The 17,170-nt window shown below is 54.6% G+C and overlaps 2 protein-coding genes across 2 annotated transcripts; both read left to right on the forward strand.

The window, feature by feature from the left end:
• Positions 1-1,809: 1,809 nt before the first annotated feature.
• Positions 1,810-7,620, forward strand: SLC45A3 (solute carrier family 45 member 3; the record flags this gene model as incomplete). The annotated part of the gene is made up of 4 exons (XM_079546313.1): positions 1,810-1,969; positions 2,239-3,066; positions 4,026-4,291; positions 7,165-7,620. 4 exons carry the CDS (start codon positions 1,810-1,812, stop codon positions 7,618-7,620), a joined length of 1,710 nt encoding a protein of 569 aa, XP_079402439.1.
• Positions 7,621-14,216: 6,596 nt separating this feature from the next.
• Positions 14,217-16,924, forward strand: LOC306955215 (Krueppel-like factor 15; the record flags this gene model as incomplete). The annotated part of the gene is made up of 2 exons (XM_079546462.1): positions 14,217-15,010; positions 16,768-16,924. The coding sequence occupies 2 exons, from the start codon at positions 14,217-14,219 to the stop codon at positions 16,922-16,924; spliced, it is 951 nt and encodes a 316-aa protein (XP_079402588.1).
• Between the last annotated feature and the right edge of the window lie 246 nt (positions 16,925-17,170).

A 17,170-nucleotide genomic window follows, 5' to 3' on the forward strand; every position in this document is an offset into this window, starting at 1 on the left:
GTGCCTCTGAGCATAGCTGGGGCTTCTGAGTTCCTTTGAAGTGATGTGCAGAGATTAAAAGACGAGCTGCTGCTCTCCCCCCCTCTGCTGTCAGCTCACTGTTTGACCTTGAGCGAGCCATTTAAATGTTCCCAGTTGTTAGAAGAAGATGTCCTTTGTGACAGTCAAGGTCTGAGGGAGCGCGGAGAAGGAAGGTGAGGGATTCTGGTAGGAAAATAATCAGTGCTTATTGTGTGTAATTGGCAGCCTGACAGCTCCTCAGCTGGGGAGCTGCGCCCCTTCCCTGCAGCAGTGAGCGATGCTTCTGTCGTTGTAAAACCTCACTGCTGCTCCTCCAGCATTGCCCAGCCGTGTCCATCCCTGAGAGCTGGGGACAGGAACATGTGTTGGCCTGGAAGTGTTCCCTGTAGGAGGAGATGGCTTTTCCTCCAGCTGAAACAAAGAATTTATTGGGGGATAGGACTGCGAAACTGGATTTTCACCTTGTTCCTCCTGCTGAGAGTGCTGTACACAGCCACTGCTTCCCTGCAGGATGGGGCAGGTGGAGATAAAGTGCTCCTCCTGAATGCCCCGGTGATATCCATGATCAGGACAGCAAGACCTGCTGTGTCCGTGCAGAGAAACCCCCTGGCAGGCTATTCAGGGAATGAGGTTAGAATGGATCAATCTCTGAGAACGAGGCAGCAGTTTGTTTTACTCCCGAAGCAACATCTGTGCAGGAGCTGAACGTCGCCCCACTGCTAAATAAACCCTCTGCCTTTCTCAGCATAACCACAGACCATCTTCCCGAGTTGCTTTTAGCAGAACAGTTTGGTGGAGGGGGCTGGATGCTGGAAGCCTTGTGCTGTTGCTTTGCTTATAGCTGGCGCGGTGGCACGCTCCTTACAAACTTCTAAGCAGCACCTGCTGCCTTCCCTTATTTGTTCAGACCCCGTCCGGATCTGGTGGCCTCTCCTCTCGGAAGAAAGCTGGGAAGAGGGAGCGTGTTACAGGGCAAATAAATGACTCAGACTAATGAGGAAGGTAATTGCCGCTCACTGTTAGGGATAAAGTGGGTCAGGTTTGTTTGTGAAACTCCACGGAGGCACCATCTGTTCCCTGCGCCCCGTGCTGGGGGCTGGCAGCAGGATTTGGGTGAGTGCTTCCCCAGGAGCTGGGTAGGAGGTGTCCCTATCATTAAGCGATGGCTCAGGTCTCCAGAGTGTCCCTGGGGACGCTCTGTCCTCAGACAGGGGCTCCTAATTGATTTCACTGGGAAAAGGGACGCTACGTCCTTTAGGAGGATCTGCCCTTTGTGGCTCTGTTCCACTGCAAGATGAGGCTGAGCGGGACACCGAGGGGTCGTTAAACCTCTTGTAGCCCGAAGGCAGGATTGGATTTTCCCAAACCATTTCTGACAGGTGCCCATCTCACCTGCCGTGAGCCCTTGGAGAGCAGCCCAGCACGAGTCGCAGAAGCCCACAGCTCTCCCAGGGGCCCTTGGGTCAGGGCTGCCTCCTTCAGCTGTGATGTGTCCATGTAGCACCAGGTCTGAGCCCTTTCCCCTGCTTGTCTAACGAGCTCTCCTTTTTTTTATTTAGAGCACATCATGCGAGCAGAAGGGTGAGCACAGAGCGGATCCCTGCCTGCCCACACTTGACATTACTGGGACCACATCTCTCAGCAGGAGGAAAAGACGCTTCGTTCACCGATGCTAAAAATGGGAGGCAGCATCTGTCCAGCAGACAGGGAAAAGAAACTGCAGGCTTTGCCTGTGGGACACGGCGGGTTGTGCTGCAGTGCTGCAGCCCACGGGCAGTGAGGGACAGCATGGCTCTCAATGTGCTCCTGCACAACCGCAGGGCTCAGCTCCTGCTGCTCAACTCTCTGACGTTCGGGCTGGAGGTCTGCCTGGCTGCTGGCATCACCTACGTGCCTCCATTGCTCCTGGAAGTGGGCGTGGAAGAGAAGTTCATGACCATGGTGTTGGGTAGGCAGTTTCTCCTTCATCCCTGTGGGGTTTGTTCCTCCTTTTGGGAGCAGATGAGGGCATGCAAGTGTGTGTGTGTGTGTGTGTGTGTTTGGGGGGGCTGTTTGCAGGACTGCTGTGATACTGGGGCAGCCTCGTGTTTGAGGAGGAGGCTGTGACCCACTGAAGCCCACTGAGTTCCAGAAATGCCCCAGGCTTTTGTTACCATGCACACAGATGTATGTCCCATCCAGATCTGTCCCCTAACGCCACTTCTTTCTCTGCTCCAGGGATAGGACCTGTCCTTGGCCTGGTTTTTGTCCCACTGATTGGATCCGCCAGCGACCACTGGCACAGCAGCTATGGCCGAAGGCGGCCGTTCATCTGGGTGCTGTGCCTGGGAGTCCTGCTGAGCCTCTTCATCATCCCTCACTCCAGCACCCTGGCCAGCCTGTTTGCCCTCAATCCTCGCCCTCTGGAGATCGCCTTCCTCATCCTGGGCATTGGGCTGCTGGATTTCTGTGGTCAGGTCTGCTTCACCCCGCTGGAGGCACTGCTCTCAGACCTCTTCCAGGAGCCAGATAACTGCCGCCAGGCCTTCTCCATGTACGCCTTCATGATCAGCCTTGGGGGCTGCATTGGCTACCTGCTTCCAGCCATTGACTGGGGGGCCAGCTTTCTGGCCCCGTACCTGGGAGGACAGGAGACGTGCCTCTTCAGCCTCCTCGCTGTCATTTTCCTTGGCTGTGTGCTGGCCACGCTCTTTGTGACCGAAGAAGCAGCCGCTCAAGCAGATGCTCTGGATGGCCCAGCACTGAAGGATGCTCTCCCTAAGCCCTCGCCCTCTGCCTGCTGCTCTTGCCAGCTCTCCACGAGCCTCCTGCAGGCCAGGCACATGATGCAGGCCCTGAGAAACCTCTGCACGTTGGTGCCACGGCTTCACAGCCTCTACTGCCGCATCCCCAAGGTCATCCGGCGCCTGTTTGTGGCTGAGCTCTGCAGCTGGATGGCACTCATGACTTTCATGCTGTTCTACACGGACTTTGTTGGGGAAGGGCTGTACCATGGTGTCCCCAGAGCCAAGCCAGGCACAGATGCCAGACGCCGTTATGATGAAGGTAAGAAATAAACTGGGTTGTTCGTTTTTTTTTTTTTTCCGAGGCTGCAGGAGTATTTAGAGGGAGCTGTGAATGGGTTCAGCTCTGCCAGTGATGCAAAAACACAGTTAAACTACATTTGCTGCAGCTGGGTCAGGAGAAAGCATTTTGGCATGACCCACAGTGGATCAAATAGGGAAACACATCTGTTCTTTGAGCACAGGAGTCGAGCTGGCAGTGCAGCCCCGGCCTGGGACTGGCTGTTGTTGCCTGCTGTCCTCTGTTTAGTTGCCCCAGAGCCTTGACTCCACCATTCAGCCCTTCTTTCCCCCCACAGATCTAAATCTATTATTCCTGGAAGCACTTCCCTGGCCCTCCTTCCCCAGCTGTGTACCTTGCCCTCCAGGTTTTCCACTCACTGCCTCTGCAATACACTGCCTCTTTGTGCCAAGTGTCTGTTTAACTTAGAAGGAGCTTAATTATTATTTAACACTTGCACTGTAAAGCTTCCTGCAGGTCAGGGCTGCATTGTGCTAGCAGTCACAGAAACACGTGTTGAGTAATGATCCTCGCTTCAAAGAGTTAATGCTTTTAATTCCCTGAAATCTGATAGATCTTTGCGGAGGGTGAGGTCCGGATTGCTACCGGATACGGCAGTTGCTCAGTGCTTGTTGTATGCTTTCCCTTGGCTGAAGCACAATTTCTTGCTCCTTTTGTTCCGTTGCTGCTTTAGGCATCAGATAACAGATCCTGGTTTATGGGCAGGTGACAGATCTTGGCCTAGAATAAGCTGAGAACAAGAACTTTACAGAAGAACGCCATTAGGATTCCCACCTCCCATCACCCCTGCAGTCAGGCCAAGGAGTCCAGGAGCAACGCTGTCAGACCCCGCAGGGGCAGATTGAGGCTGGAAGGTGCTCAGCTGCCTGAGGCCCATTGTGGGCCATTGTAGCAGTGTCTGACCCTCTGTTTCCCTGCAGGTGTCCGGATGGGAAGTTTGGGACTCTTTTTGCAATGCGTCACCTCCATTTTCTTTTCGACAATCATGGATCGGATGGTGAAGCAGTTTGGGACACGAGCTGTGTACCTGGCCAGCGTGGTGTTCTTCCCTGCTGCTGCCTTTGTCATGTGCCTTTCCCACAGTGTCACTGTTGTCACCATCTCTGCTGCTCTGACGGGCTTCACCTTCTCTGCACTCCAGATCCTGCCGTACACGCTGGCATCGCTGTACCATCATGAGAAACAGGTAGGGATCTGCTCTGGAGCTGCCAGCACAGCTTGGGTGTGCAGTGGGAGCACACAAAGGTTCTCTTCCTTCACCTCTTATCCCCAGGCTGTGTCCTCTCTGAAGATTCCCATGACATTTAGGAGAGAAGAGAGCTCAGCATCTCCTGCCCTGAGGACTAGCCTGTTCACGACTAGCATTAGGAAGTGTTAAGAATTGGGGTGGGAGTAGGATGGGAGAGAGAAGCGACTGAAAAGTGGCGTCCAGCATCCCTCTGTGCTCTCAGAATTGTTGACCCGAGGCCCCGTTTACAATTTTTGTCCATATAATGAAGATCAGTGAAACGTAAACTACGATTCTTCCTATCCCTCTGGCTCCAAGAAGTACAGACATTGAAACCCCTCTGACACCAGCACCAAAGCTAGTAATGCCATCCCATAGATGATATCCTTGTGGGAAAGTCTTAGGAGGTTCCTGAGTTGTGCACAGGATTAATAGGAGTTTCTCTTGTGCTGCAAATGCACAATTAATTTGTGGCTTGAGAGCAGCCCTTTCATCCCCATGGTGAAATAAAGAGAAGTTCTCACTGCAGGCATCCAGATGTTCACATTGAACAAATGCTTCTGACCAACCTGTCCCGATTTGCAGCAGGCACTGTGTCCAAACAGGGAGATAAAGGAGTGCTTGGCTGGGATCTCTTACAGACGTGGCAGAACCAAACCCCACAGGCTGTGAGTGCAAAGGCCACACATCCAACTGCTTGATGGGCAAAAGCTCCAAGTACAATGAGATGGGGCACAGTTGGATTTGGTCTTTCTGTTGTCTTAGCTTGAAGGCTTCTCCTTCTTCCCTCAACTCCAGCAGGCTGCAGGGAGACCCACAGTAGGCATCCCCATGCAGGATGTTCTCCACCTTCATCACTTTTTTTCCTCTGACTATTGAAATCCATCATCACTTTTGCTTGCCTTCCCTCTTCCCTGCTTCCTTTCTTCCCTCTCTTTCTTTTTCATCTTTCATTTATTTGAACTGCTCCCAAACTGAATCAGCAGAGGGGCATCCAGAGCAGCTGTGACTCCCATCCTGTGCAGGATTGTGGTGACAGCTGCCAGCCCACCTTGGCTGGAGCTCCATGCTGTGTGCAGGCTCTATAAGTCACTCCGTTCTGCTTCATGCCCTCCTATCTTTACATAGCCACTAAACCTTGTCTGGAATGGGTGGAAAAGACCCACATGTTCTAGCAGCACCCGAGGGCACGGTGAGTGGCGTGGTGAATGTTCACACGTGGGCTTGGGGAGAGGTTCCTCATTGCCACCACTTGCCATCAAATGTAGAGGGAGACGAAGCTGCTGATGGTGGCAGCAGCCCCTGGGTTGTGTGCTGTATTACATGGGCTGATCTGAGAGCGTATATCCTCACCATGCTCACTCCTGTGAGCATCTGAAGTCCTAACCTGAGCAGGATTCTGGGAGCATCGACGCAAAAGGCTGGAAATGTGGGGCACATCCAAGTTTGGATCACACAGTGCCCTTCCTGGTGGTAACAGGAGCCACGTGGGCAGACTTTTGTGCTCCACGTGAGATATGTGACAGCCTGGGTTTGTGCTTCTGAGCCCAGACTCAAGGGGCTGAAGGGTGCAGTGAGCAGCTGAGCAAAGCCTGGCTGTTGCAAGGAAAACCTTTGGAAGCTGATTCCTGCTCTGTGAAATTCCCATCTGATTTCTCTTCTCTGATGGGACCTGGAACTGTTTGCCTTGCAGAAGTGCAGCCATGGCCTGGGGCAGCGCAAACAGCGGCTGCCTGGTGCTGACACACACTGGGGCAGGGCTGGGTGCAGCTGGGGGGATTCCAGTGCTGCTGAAAGCTCTGGGGTGGCTACAATGGGGCTGGGGAAGCTGGCAGCCTGTGTCCCTGTCCCTCCTGCACAAGGCAGGGTCGTTCAGCAAGTCCCTTTGAGCCCTGGAGCTGGACACAGCGTTCTCTGCTCACAAACAAGCACTGTTTTTTCCTTTTCAGTTTCTTTGTTTGCTCTGTTTCATCATGCGGACAACGGTTGAACGCGTCCTTCCTTATCTGCTCTACCCTGTACAGGCCAGTGGTTGTGCATAATTGCAAATGCCCTGGGGTTCTATTACAGGGCTCTGCAACGTTTTTGCACCCGACTGCATGTTATTTATTGCTGTTCACACGGAGAGCTTTTTGATCCAAACACTCTGTGAGTAGCACTCACATGGCTGCAGTGACCCCAGAGATCGCACAGCCTGGGTGCAGTGAGGCACAAGAAGGTGAGAAGGAAAAGGCTTTTCTTCCCCCACTCTCGCAGCCTGAGTGGGCAGAGCATCTCACTCGAGCTCTGCGCAGAGCTGAGCCCCCAGCATTGTGTCCTCACTGATGTTGTCCCTCGTATCCCAGTTGTTAAGGAGTCAGCCTGCTTATAAAGGCTTGTCCTTGTGCCGGGGGGGATGGCTGGCTCTGTGATGCTCCCAATGCAGGCTCTGCCCCTTTGCTCCTATCCCAGCAGAGCACCTCAACCTCAGGTTGTCACCTCCCCAGCAAGTAGGTGACAACCCAGGACTCAGAAACACCACGTCCCCAAGCGCAGGGCTGGCATTGGGCTGCAGTGCTCTGCTTCAATGCAGCACAGGCACCTCTTGGCTGCTTTCCCTGTGAGTCAGGGCTGCTTTGAGCCCCGTGCCAGCTGGGAAGAGCCATGCTGGCTCCTGGAGGCCATCTCACGTGGACCAGGCTCTCCCACCTGCAGCAGCACACCCAGCACTCCCAGCACAGGGTGGTTTCGTTCCCTCACACACTCTAAGCCCCCCACCCCGACCCCCCACCTCGCTCGATGGCCTCCACCCTTCCCCCTCATTCCTCACATGCCCTCCTTCTTTCCACCAGGTGTTTTTGCATAAATACAAGAGCAAAGAGGAGAGAGACGCGGCTCGATCGGACAAGAAATCATCCTTCCCCAAAGGCCACCTCTCCAGCCAAAAGCTGCCTTACCAGAACGGACACTCCGGGGGCCTCTACTCCTCAGCCTCCTCTTCCTCCTCTCCCCCAGCTGCCAGCTCTGCCCTGTGTGGCAGCTCCTCCTGTGATGTCTCACTGATGATGATGGTGGGCGAGCCGGATTCGGTTCCTCCGGGCCGAGGGATCTGTTTGGACCTGGCCATTTTGGACAGTGCTTTCCTCCTCTCTCAGGTTGTCCCCTCTCTCTTCATGGGGTCCATCGTCCAGTTTACGCAGTCGGTGACTGCCTACATGGTGTCAGCTGCCAGCTTTGGCCTCGTTGCCATTTACTTTGCAACCAAAGTTGTCTTTGATAAGAGTGACATGGCCAAGTACTCGGTGTGATGGCGAATGCACCGGGGGCAGCACGTGGGTGCCAAGATGAGGGGTGTGCACATCCCCATGGCTGCTTGTGGGGTGCTCCATGTTGTTTGTGCTGTCCCCGTGCTGCTGCTGCGAGCCCCAGTGCTGCTCTGGGGCTGGGGATGGCAGAGGGGCGGCAGGGATAATCTCAGGTGTAAATAGGAGGCACTGGGGGCATCGTGCTTTGGGCCATCAGTGCTTTCCACACAGTGCCTTTCTCAAAAGTAAGCACTGCACAGCCAACACCAAAGGGATTGCACTGGGGGGAGGAAGGAATCGGGCTTTTCCTTTAGTAATGGGTGTGGGGGGGAGGGGGGAAGAGCCACTGGCTCTCCTGCCTTCCAGTGATGGATGTATCCTCTGCCCCCACTTGCTGCAGTTGTACTCAGCTTATTGAGTAATGGTTCCTCAAAGAGGACACTGAGAGGAGATTCACCTTGGAAGAAGGACGGGAGCTCAGGTTTGGCTGTGGAGCAGGAGGGATGCGTGTCTGTTCTGACAGGGAGAAACCACCCAGGAGAAAAGTCACTATGGCACGTTCTGGAAAAACAACGTTTCATTAGGACCGATTCCAAAAGATGACTTATCTTTTACCTAGGCACCAAATTGCATCAGATGGAAAGGACTGCTTAACATTTTTATTTCTTTTTTTAAGAATGATTCTTTTTAGCTTTCCTTTAGCTGGATAACTGACCTCTCTCTCAGTGCCCAGAACACTGCTCTCTCCCAGCGCCTCCTACCACATCCAGACTGATCTGCACCCCCAAACCCGACCCCTGAATGATGCTGCAGCATCACGAGGGTTCAATCCTGCAGCGAGGGAGGAGAACAGGCAGAGCTCTCCGTGAAGGCGATCTGGGAACAAACACACCTCATCAAATTCTAATCTGCTCCAAGTGCCTCTCGATCCCATAACACTGGGACCAGTGCTGCTGGGTTGGTCAGCCCTCAGATGTGAGTCACCTCCTGCTGCCCCGAGACAAGTGCACCAGCTGCACCAATGCTCTGCCACTCAGAGATCACCCCTGTGCTGAGCAGGAGCTGAGATCCCAGCTTGCAGTTAGCACATAGGTTCTGAAATGGTGCAGGCAATGGTGCAGGCGATGCCCAGAGTGAGGCATCTGGAGGCAGGGCTGGGGGCTGGGACTCAGCAGCCCTCAGTTTCAGCTGCAAACAAAGTGTTTGTGACCAATTTTCAGTGGAGGTGTGTGGGCAGTGAGATGTGCTGGTGAGGCACTGCTGAAGGGCAAAATGTTGCTATTTTTGCAAGGTGGTGGCAGAATATTCCTTGGCATGGAAGTGAGATTACTGCCCTGCTGTTTGCAGGCGGGTCCTAAGAGGGCTTCTCCTCACTGCTTTAAACGCATCTTTCCTGTAAGGGGTGACTTTTTGTTTTATTTCTCCTCAAATTATATGCCTACCAGCTTCCCTTTCCCACACGAAGCCCCGTGTGCTGAAATGCAGCTGTTCTGGGAATGGATTTGGCAGCTGCGTAAGCATTGACGGAAGCGGTTTTGTGTGTGTGCTTCCAGCCCTGGTCTCCGTCCACCCCAGACTTCGGGGGGAAATCCTGCAGGCAGAAGGTCGCTACCAAAGGTGCAGCACTTCTTGAATGCTCGCAGGGATCAGTAACCTTTTCAAAGAGGTCCCTGCCTGAGTTGCTGGAACACTTTGCCATTTGTTTAAGTGCCTGAAGAGTGCTTCCACAACACAGCCCCGGGTGTGCAGGTGGGATGATGAGGGCCTTGAGAGCTTCGTTAAGAACATCCAAGTGATGCTTGAGAGAGCAGTGGGCTCAGGGGGTTGGCAGCCTTTGCTCCGAACATCTTTTGGTTTGCAGTGTCAGAGCCAAAGGTGGTGCAGTTCTTCATCCTTAACTTCATAGCTGTCCCTCGAGAGCAGAAGGCTGAAACCTGCCCGATTCCCCCATCCACAGAGGTGGCTTTGGAGTAGTGAGGTACCAGGAGTGGCTTGTGGTGACATTGGGTGCTGCAGGCTGGGTGTCCCAGCTGAGCTGGAGGGCCTGAGGTCAGTCCATGCTGCTTGGCTCCTCCACTCTGCCCTCCACTCAGGCCTCTGATCACCCATCCACATCTGCCCTGTGTTCAGGCTTTGGTGCCCAGGTCTTGGTGGCAACTCTGATGTTACACATCCAGGGAGGTGCCTGCATTTCCTTCATTTATGTTCTGAAAAGGCCATTGAGCCCATGGCTGTGGCTAGCTGCTCTTGCTGCTTCATTCCAGGTCGGTGCCTGGTGTCTCACCTTGGCCTGACCTGGGAGATGGTTGGTGACACAGCTCCTTCTCTGCAGAGATGTGGTCCCATCTCACCATCCATTCACCTCCTGGCTGTGCTGCTCTTGTTCCAGTCAGCTCAGCAAGTGTGAGAAGAGCTCCTGGTTATATCTACTAAGAGGCTCTCTGATTTCTCAGCTCCCTCTCCCCCCTTCTTTCCATTTCCTCAGCTGGAGTGAAACCCTGCGGATCCTGTAATTGCTCCTTTCCTCCTTGTCCTCCTATTACACAGGAGAAATCTGCTGGGCCCCCTGCCAGCTCCCAACACAGTGGGCAGATGGGTGCAGGGAGGAGCTCTTGCCAAAGCCCGTTGCTCTTTGCAAACCCTGTCCCCTGCGGGAGCCCAAACCCAGACAGATGGGGGCTGTCTGCAAGAGAGCGCTGTAGAAAAACCACAGTGTGCAGCCTGGTCCTGGATCATTACCAAAAGCCTTTTTTCCTAGGTCAGGACGTCACTGAGGCTTAAAGGAGAGGCATTTTCCAGGATACGTACTGAGAAACTGCTCTCTTCGTAAGATTGTCCTGTCTGGGTAAGCAGTGTGCTGCTAGGACCAGCTCCCTGTGTCTGCATCCCACACAGCCCAGCAGGGGACACAGGTATGTTCTGGTGAACGAAAGCACACCCCTTGCACACTGTTACTGATCTAACCAGTGCGAGCACAGAATTCTCCTTCGGACTTGATCATAGTGTACAATTTATAGGTATGGGTGCAGGCTTCTCAGAGGCTGTTGCTGGGAGCCCTTCTGTTTCTGTGGGTGCACTTCTGCTTGGGTGTGCCACGCTGTGCCTCTCCTTTCCTGTTGCAAGGTGGTGATTCTGGGATGCGGAGGGGAAAAGGGAGAAAGTATTTTCTAACAGGAGATGATTGCTGTGGATTCTCCGGGCGAGGGAAGAGCGTTTGATGCTGTTTTTTCCTTTCGAGATCACATACTGTCTGCGAGACGGGAATGTTTTATTTATTCAGTAGAGTAAATATTTTGTATACGATGCGAGAAGAAGGCTGTTATAATTTTATTATGTAAAGGAGGAAATTAAAGGTGTTGGACGGACGGACGGACGGACGTTGTGCGTTACTGCCGTGCGCCGCAAGGGGGCGCCATCACCGCGGCGGCTCCGCAGCGCTGCCGCTCCGCGCACACAGAGCGCGGCGCCGCGTTCCGGCCGTCGTCGACCGGCTGCGTTAAACAGCAGTTAAACATCGTTAAACAGCTGAGATTTCCCCCAATTCCTGGAAGGAACTGCGGTAATATCAGCTCTTACCCCGTGTCTCAGGTTTGTATTTAAGCAAGCGGCACCCGAGGGTGTTCTCCCACAGACAGCGATGAGCTGCCCTGTCCGAGCAACCACACGCCTTCAGTTTTTGGTTTGGGAGTTTTTGTTTGCTTGTGGTTGGTTGGTTTGTTTTTTGTCCTGCTCAGACTTGGGAGAGCTTTTGTTCAGCCTCAAATTGCTCCTTAACAAAGCAGAGGAATGTACGTTCATTTCCTTGGCTTTACGGTGCTCTCTGGCAGATGAGTGTCCTCCAGTCTCTGCCGTGCAAACAGCGACGAGAAAAACCTCATTTCCTACAAGGGCGCTTCCAGCCTCAGAACTGTTCACCTGCTTGAAAATAGTTGACCCCAAACCTCTGTCACCATCAAACCCTACGAGTGCTTGGAGACAGCAGAGGAAAACGCGATTCCCTGCTCGGTGCGTTTACCTCCACGCGGGGACCTCACGCTCTCGGTTTTGTTACTCCGGTGCAGACTGCAGCTACCTGCTAGGGCACGGCTACCTGTCCCTCGTCCTTTTCTTTCTCTGAAACGCTGAAAAAGGAAAAGATAAGATAGCAGAGCCGGGGGCATCTCCTGCGGGATCGGCCGCAGCGGCGCAGCGACGCGGAGCCGCCCCCCGGAGCCGAACCCCCGCGGGGCGGAGCGGGCGCGGAGCCGCCCCTGGGCGATGGGACCGCGGTGGCAGCGCGGAGCCCAACAGGTGAGGATGAGGGGCTGCCGGGGGGTGAATGGGGCAGGAAGGGGGGGGGGGGGTCCGGCCGTTCCCGATGCGCCGGGTCCGGTTCGGGCTGCAAACACCCGCGTGTCCTTGGCTGGGTCGGAGCGTGGGGGGCATCCTTTTATTTCGACGGGATCTGCTCCACGTGGCACCGCTGTAAAGAGCCTTTGAGCGCGTTTTGTCCCGAGGGCTGTGGGAGGGCAGGCTGCGTCCCGAGGTAAGTCGGGGTTGTGGAGCTGCGGAGTTGGTGCAGCGGCCATTCAGCGCCGCTCACGCTGACTTTGGCCCGTGATTTTCCCTCTGTATGAGAGCTGCACGTCTGCGGAGTTCAGGCAGTGACTGAGCGCTCCTGGGAATCTGAACAGCTACAGGGGTGGAAATGCAAGGTGAAGCTCGGCAGCAGCGCTGACCTTGTTGTGCAGCACGTTGGCTTGAAGGCCAAAGCGGGGCCTCGGTGTCACTGCAGTGCTTCATCTGGGGTGACAGAATGGTGGATGTGCATTTCTGCGGGTTGACAAGTCACTGCTATCTGTAACACATCCCCGATGTCCATTAGTGGAGCTCCCCATTAGTTGCCCTCTGCGAGGTCAGGCATTGCTATTGCTGCTCTTAGAGGGCATCAGAGCTCTGCTGGAGCTGCACGAGGCTGCAGGAAACCTGCCCAGGTCTGCTCAGCCCCAGACCTTCCTGCCCTCTGGTTGTGCTTTTGTTTGTGTTGCTCACTCAACAGAACTGTTGGCTTTGGATTTGTGGGATATATACTAAATAAACCTTCAGAGCTGAGGAGTTCATGGTGTAATTCAGTTATCCTTGGGGGCATTCTGAAAGGATGAAGACTTCCTGAGCTGCTCTGCAAGGTGGAAAATCAGGTTGGAAAACAGCAGTGTTTGGTAGCCAGAGGGGGAAGGCTCTTGAGAGCCTCTGAAGCGTGCAGACGGAGCTGATGAGAGGGTCAGAAAGCAGAGATCAGAGGATCAGAATGCTGGAACAGAGGCAGGGTGCGATTTGCTGCTGCCTTTCAGGTGATGATTCAGAGCACGGATTTGTGTTGTGATGAAAACACGCAGCCTGCAGGCTGAGGTTCGTCCAAGCCCCGTCCTCACCTCGCATGGGAGCACAGCTGGCTCTGCTCCTCACAACCTGTTGGCACAGAGCTGTGCTGGGGACGGCTGTGTGCAGCCCCAAGTGACGCAGTGCAACTCTGGGCAAACGAGGAGCTTAGGTGGGGATTATTTCTTCTTCAAGGAAGAGCCTTTCTGTTATATCCAGGCTGCTTCTCAGAAATTTCCTCTCCCAGCTCGCAGGACCCTGGGGAAGCACTGATAAGGAGGACTGGCTCAACTGGTTTGCAGCTCTGCAGAAATCTCATGGACTTGTTTACTCTGGAAAACACTCCTAGGTGACTTTGGCATCAGTTTTCTTTCTCTTGAAAACTCACTTTCCTTATTAAAAGTCCAAGGCAAGCAGGCAGGTGGGGCCGTGCCTCACTGGGTGTCTCAGTACTGTGATGATTCCCATCTGCTTTGAGCTGTGTGCCCTCAGGGGCCCCGTGAGCTGACCCCAGGTGGGCTGTGTCTGTCTGCACTGCTTTCTGAAGCAGTGCCACAGTGCAGGCTGACCTGCTGGATGTGCTCAGTGCCCCTCCAGGCACCACACGGTGCAGCACAGCGGTGCCCATGCGTTCCTTGGCAGCTCCCACGGTTATTAATGGTTCCCAAACCAGTTACTTTGAACCTGGTTGTGATACGTCTGTGTTAGGTTGTCGTCGTGCCAATGTTTGGAGAAGCCAGAACCTTCCTCTGGATCTCCACTAACACCCATTTGTGAGCCACACGTCGGCCTTTGCCATCCAGCAGCACATTCCTGCCCTCTGGTGCAGGTGGAAGAGTTTCACTGTGTAGTTTTGCCTTAATAAACATCCCAGAGAAGTTTGGTTCTGGGAGGGATCGAGCCTTTAGCAGCCTCCATGGGAAGAGTGTTGGCGTGTGTTTTTTGAGCCGCAGCATCTTTATTATCAAACAAAGACCACTGACTGCTTTTGCTGTTTTCTTTCTAAGGCACGGTCTGTTACACTCAAAGCCTGGAGTTTTCTTGCTCGTTTCCCATTGGAAATAACCTTGGTGGTGTTCCCTTGCAGATGAGCAAAGATTTCCCCAGCCGAGGTGGTGCAGAGGCTCCTGATCCAGCCCAGCAGGAGCTCGGTGCAGGTGGGGGATGTGGGCCGGCCGGTGCTCTGTGTGAGCAGCCAGGAGCTGCCGACCCCTTCAGGTTCTTTGTCCCAGCAGCACAGCATGCCGCCATCCCTCCTGCCAAGGCACGGCCCCAAGGAAGGCCCTGACCACCTCCTGGAGGGCAGCACTGGCTGCCATGAAGGCGACCCACTCCCCCTACCAGAGGCTGATGGGGAGGAGGAGAAGCCCCCCCTCACTGCCTGCGAGGGGCACCTCCAGCTGCCCGACTTCTGCTGCCGCCTTCCTCAGGACTTCATCCCCACCTTGGAGGAGATCGAGGAGTTCCTGAGGGAGAAGGCTGAGTTCCTGAAGGATGGAGAGAGCGAGCAGCACGTGGCTGGAGGGAAGGTTGAATCTGAGACCGGTTCGGGTGGCTCTGAGGGACATTCACTTCAAGCAGACGGCTCAGATGGTTCCCAGCCTGGAGGGCCAGCAGATGGGAGCAACCAGGCAGCGGCTGATGGAGACGTTCCTGTTGTCCTCCATATCCAGCCTTTCCAGCTTGATAACAGCAGCCTGCCGGCACAGCCTGCTGTCAGAGTGACCCAAGTGGTCATCAGCTTACAGGGACAAAACCTGTCCCTCCTTCCTCAGCTCCAGCCTCCCGTGACCCTCATGGACCAAAAGTACGTCAGGATCGCCCCGCTGCCCAACCCAATGGGAGCGAGGATGCTGGGGGGTGTGCAGGATCAGGAAGCAGCCCCTGCGTGTCCAAAAGCCCCCACACGTGTCCACAAGTGCCCACAGCTGGGCTGCAGCAAGGTGTACACCAAAAGCTCCCACCTGAAGGCCCACATCCGCCGGCACACCGGGGAGAAACCCTACAGCTGTGCCTGGCCCGACTGCAGCTGGCGGTAAGTGGGAGCCATGGATGGGGGGGGGGAAAGCAGGTGAGACCCTTAAGGAGGCCCAGAGGGAAATAAGAAGTATTCTGAGTCGCTCTCTGGCAATGTAGTTTGTGCAGCTGGGCTACAAAAATGGCTCTTCCAATGAATTCTTCTCCCAGAAGACAGGAGCTGCTGCTTCCTTCCCATGTTGGCTCAGCCGTTCCTTTGCTTTCTCTCGCTGTGTGCCCACCCTGCCTGCCTGTGTCCCCCCTTCTGGGCCTGCAGCGTGGCTCCTTTGCGCATATTCTCCTGTTTGCTCTGTGCACAGCGTTGTTTTCTTTCATCTCCGTTCCCTAAATAAACCACCCTGCCCTTCTCTGCTTGCTTCCTGCTGCTGTGCTCTCTTCCTGGTACCACATGCCTGTCCTGAGGGGCAGGATGCTCAGCACAGCCTTTGGCAAGGAGGGTTAACAGTCCTCAGGTCTTGCATAGTGCTTCTCCTCAGCAGGATATCACAAGGAAAACTGGTGCTGGCAGCACTGAGCTTCCTTGGTTTCTTGTGCAACGCCTTGGCACCACCTCGCTGCCTTGATTCCCTGCACGATGGAGGATGGCTGCTGTCTCAGGAGGAGCTGAGACTTTGGAACTCACTTTTTGCAATAGAGCTGGAAAAGAAGTAGTTGTGTGGATGAGCTGAGGACGTCCTTGGGATGCATTTAATCCTCACAGAGCTTTTTGAAGGGCAAACGTAATGTTTGCCGTACCAGGTGTGAGCATGAAATCCTATTGCTGGGAGTCTGGGGTTACATCCGAAGCTCCTTGCTTTGTGCTTCTTTGCGTGGGCACGTTTCAGCCAGATGGAAAAACCCTTCTAACCTAATACTCCTGCCATCTGTGTTGGCTCCGTAGAGGCAGAACAGGAGTAAATCCTGCCCAGTCCTCCTGTCCAGCATTCCCCTGGCACTCGGACATGCAAAGCACGCTGCAGTCCCACCAACTCCCAGCCTCATCGAGGTGGCACTTTAGAAGGGCTGAGCATCACCTCCTTGCTCCCTGCTGGAGCTCTGTGCCAAGCAGAAGGGCGCAGGAGAATTGAGCAGGGATGTGCATGTGGTTAAAGGGATTTTCCAGGTGCTGCAGCTGATCTGCACCAGGTGTGGATATCACACAGCCAAAAGCAGTGTGAGCACTGGGTATTCCTGCAGTCCTCGCTGCTGCATCCTCAGTTAATTCGCATCGGCATGGAAACCTCTGCTCCTCTGCTGCGGGCTGGCTGCATTTGCTGCTCCTCCTTTGTGTTCTGTGCTAAGCCAGCTTGCAGGCTGCTCCTCTCTCCCAGCCCTGACACTGAAAACTCGCTGCCATTCTGAGAAGCAAGGAGATGTTTGCAAGGAGAATGCGTGCTTAGGAAAAACAGGCGCTTCTCTCAACAGCAGTGCCTTTTTTGGCTAGATGCATGAAGCAATAGGAACTCCTTGCCACTCTGAACTCTGACCTCACATCCCTGCCAGCCTGAGCTGATGCCCCAAAGAACAGTTCTCTCAGCATCTGTCCTTGGGGCCACCAGCTCTCCTTCCCATGAGCGTCAAAACAGAGGAAGGAAGCAGGTGAACACTTTAAAACCAACGGAAAGCAAGATCTCAGTGGCTGCACTCCTCTCTTTCCTATCTCTAACCACTCGCTCGGAGAGGTTTCTTCCTTTCTGCTCCCTCCAGGAGGATCCTGGGCTGCTGTGCACTGCCTGGCACAGCGGCTGCGCCCTCCACGCTGCCCTTCTCCCGCAGGTTCTCCCGCTCAGATGAACTCTCCCGACACAAGCGCTCTCACTCCGGTGTCAAACCGTACCAATGCGCCGCCTGCCAGAAGCGTTTTGCCCGCAGTGACCACCTGGCCAAGCACGTGAGGATCCATAGGGGCCAAACAAGCAGCACCGGGATGTAGGGCTGACCCGGCGAGGAGCAGTCCTGGTGGCAACGAAAGGAGTGCCGAAGAGGAGAAATGATTTTGTTGTAGCAAACGGTGCGTGTTGGAGCTTTCCTCAAGGACGGGTTGAGTTCAGGGTTTGTTGCTTTGAAATCCACGTGGCGGAAATCTACTGGAGTCCTTGGGCAGGGTGACGTTGCTGCGGTGCGAGCAGGGAGGTGCGTGGTGTCAGCAGAGGCAGGAAGGGATCGGGAGGGATGTAAG

The sequence above is a fragment of the Tetrao urogallus genome, assembly GCF_951394365.1.
Source record: "Tetrao urogallus genome assembly, chromosome: 24".
Lineage (NCBI taxonomy): Eukaryota > Metazoa > Chordata > Aves > Galliformes > Phasianidae > Tetrao > Tetrao urogallus.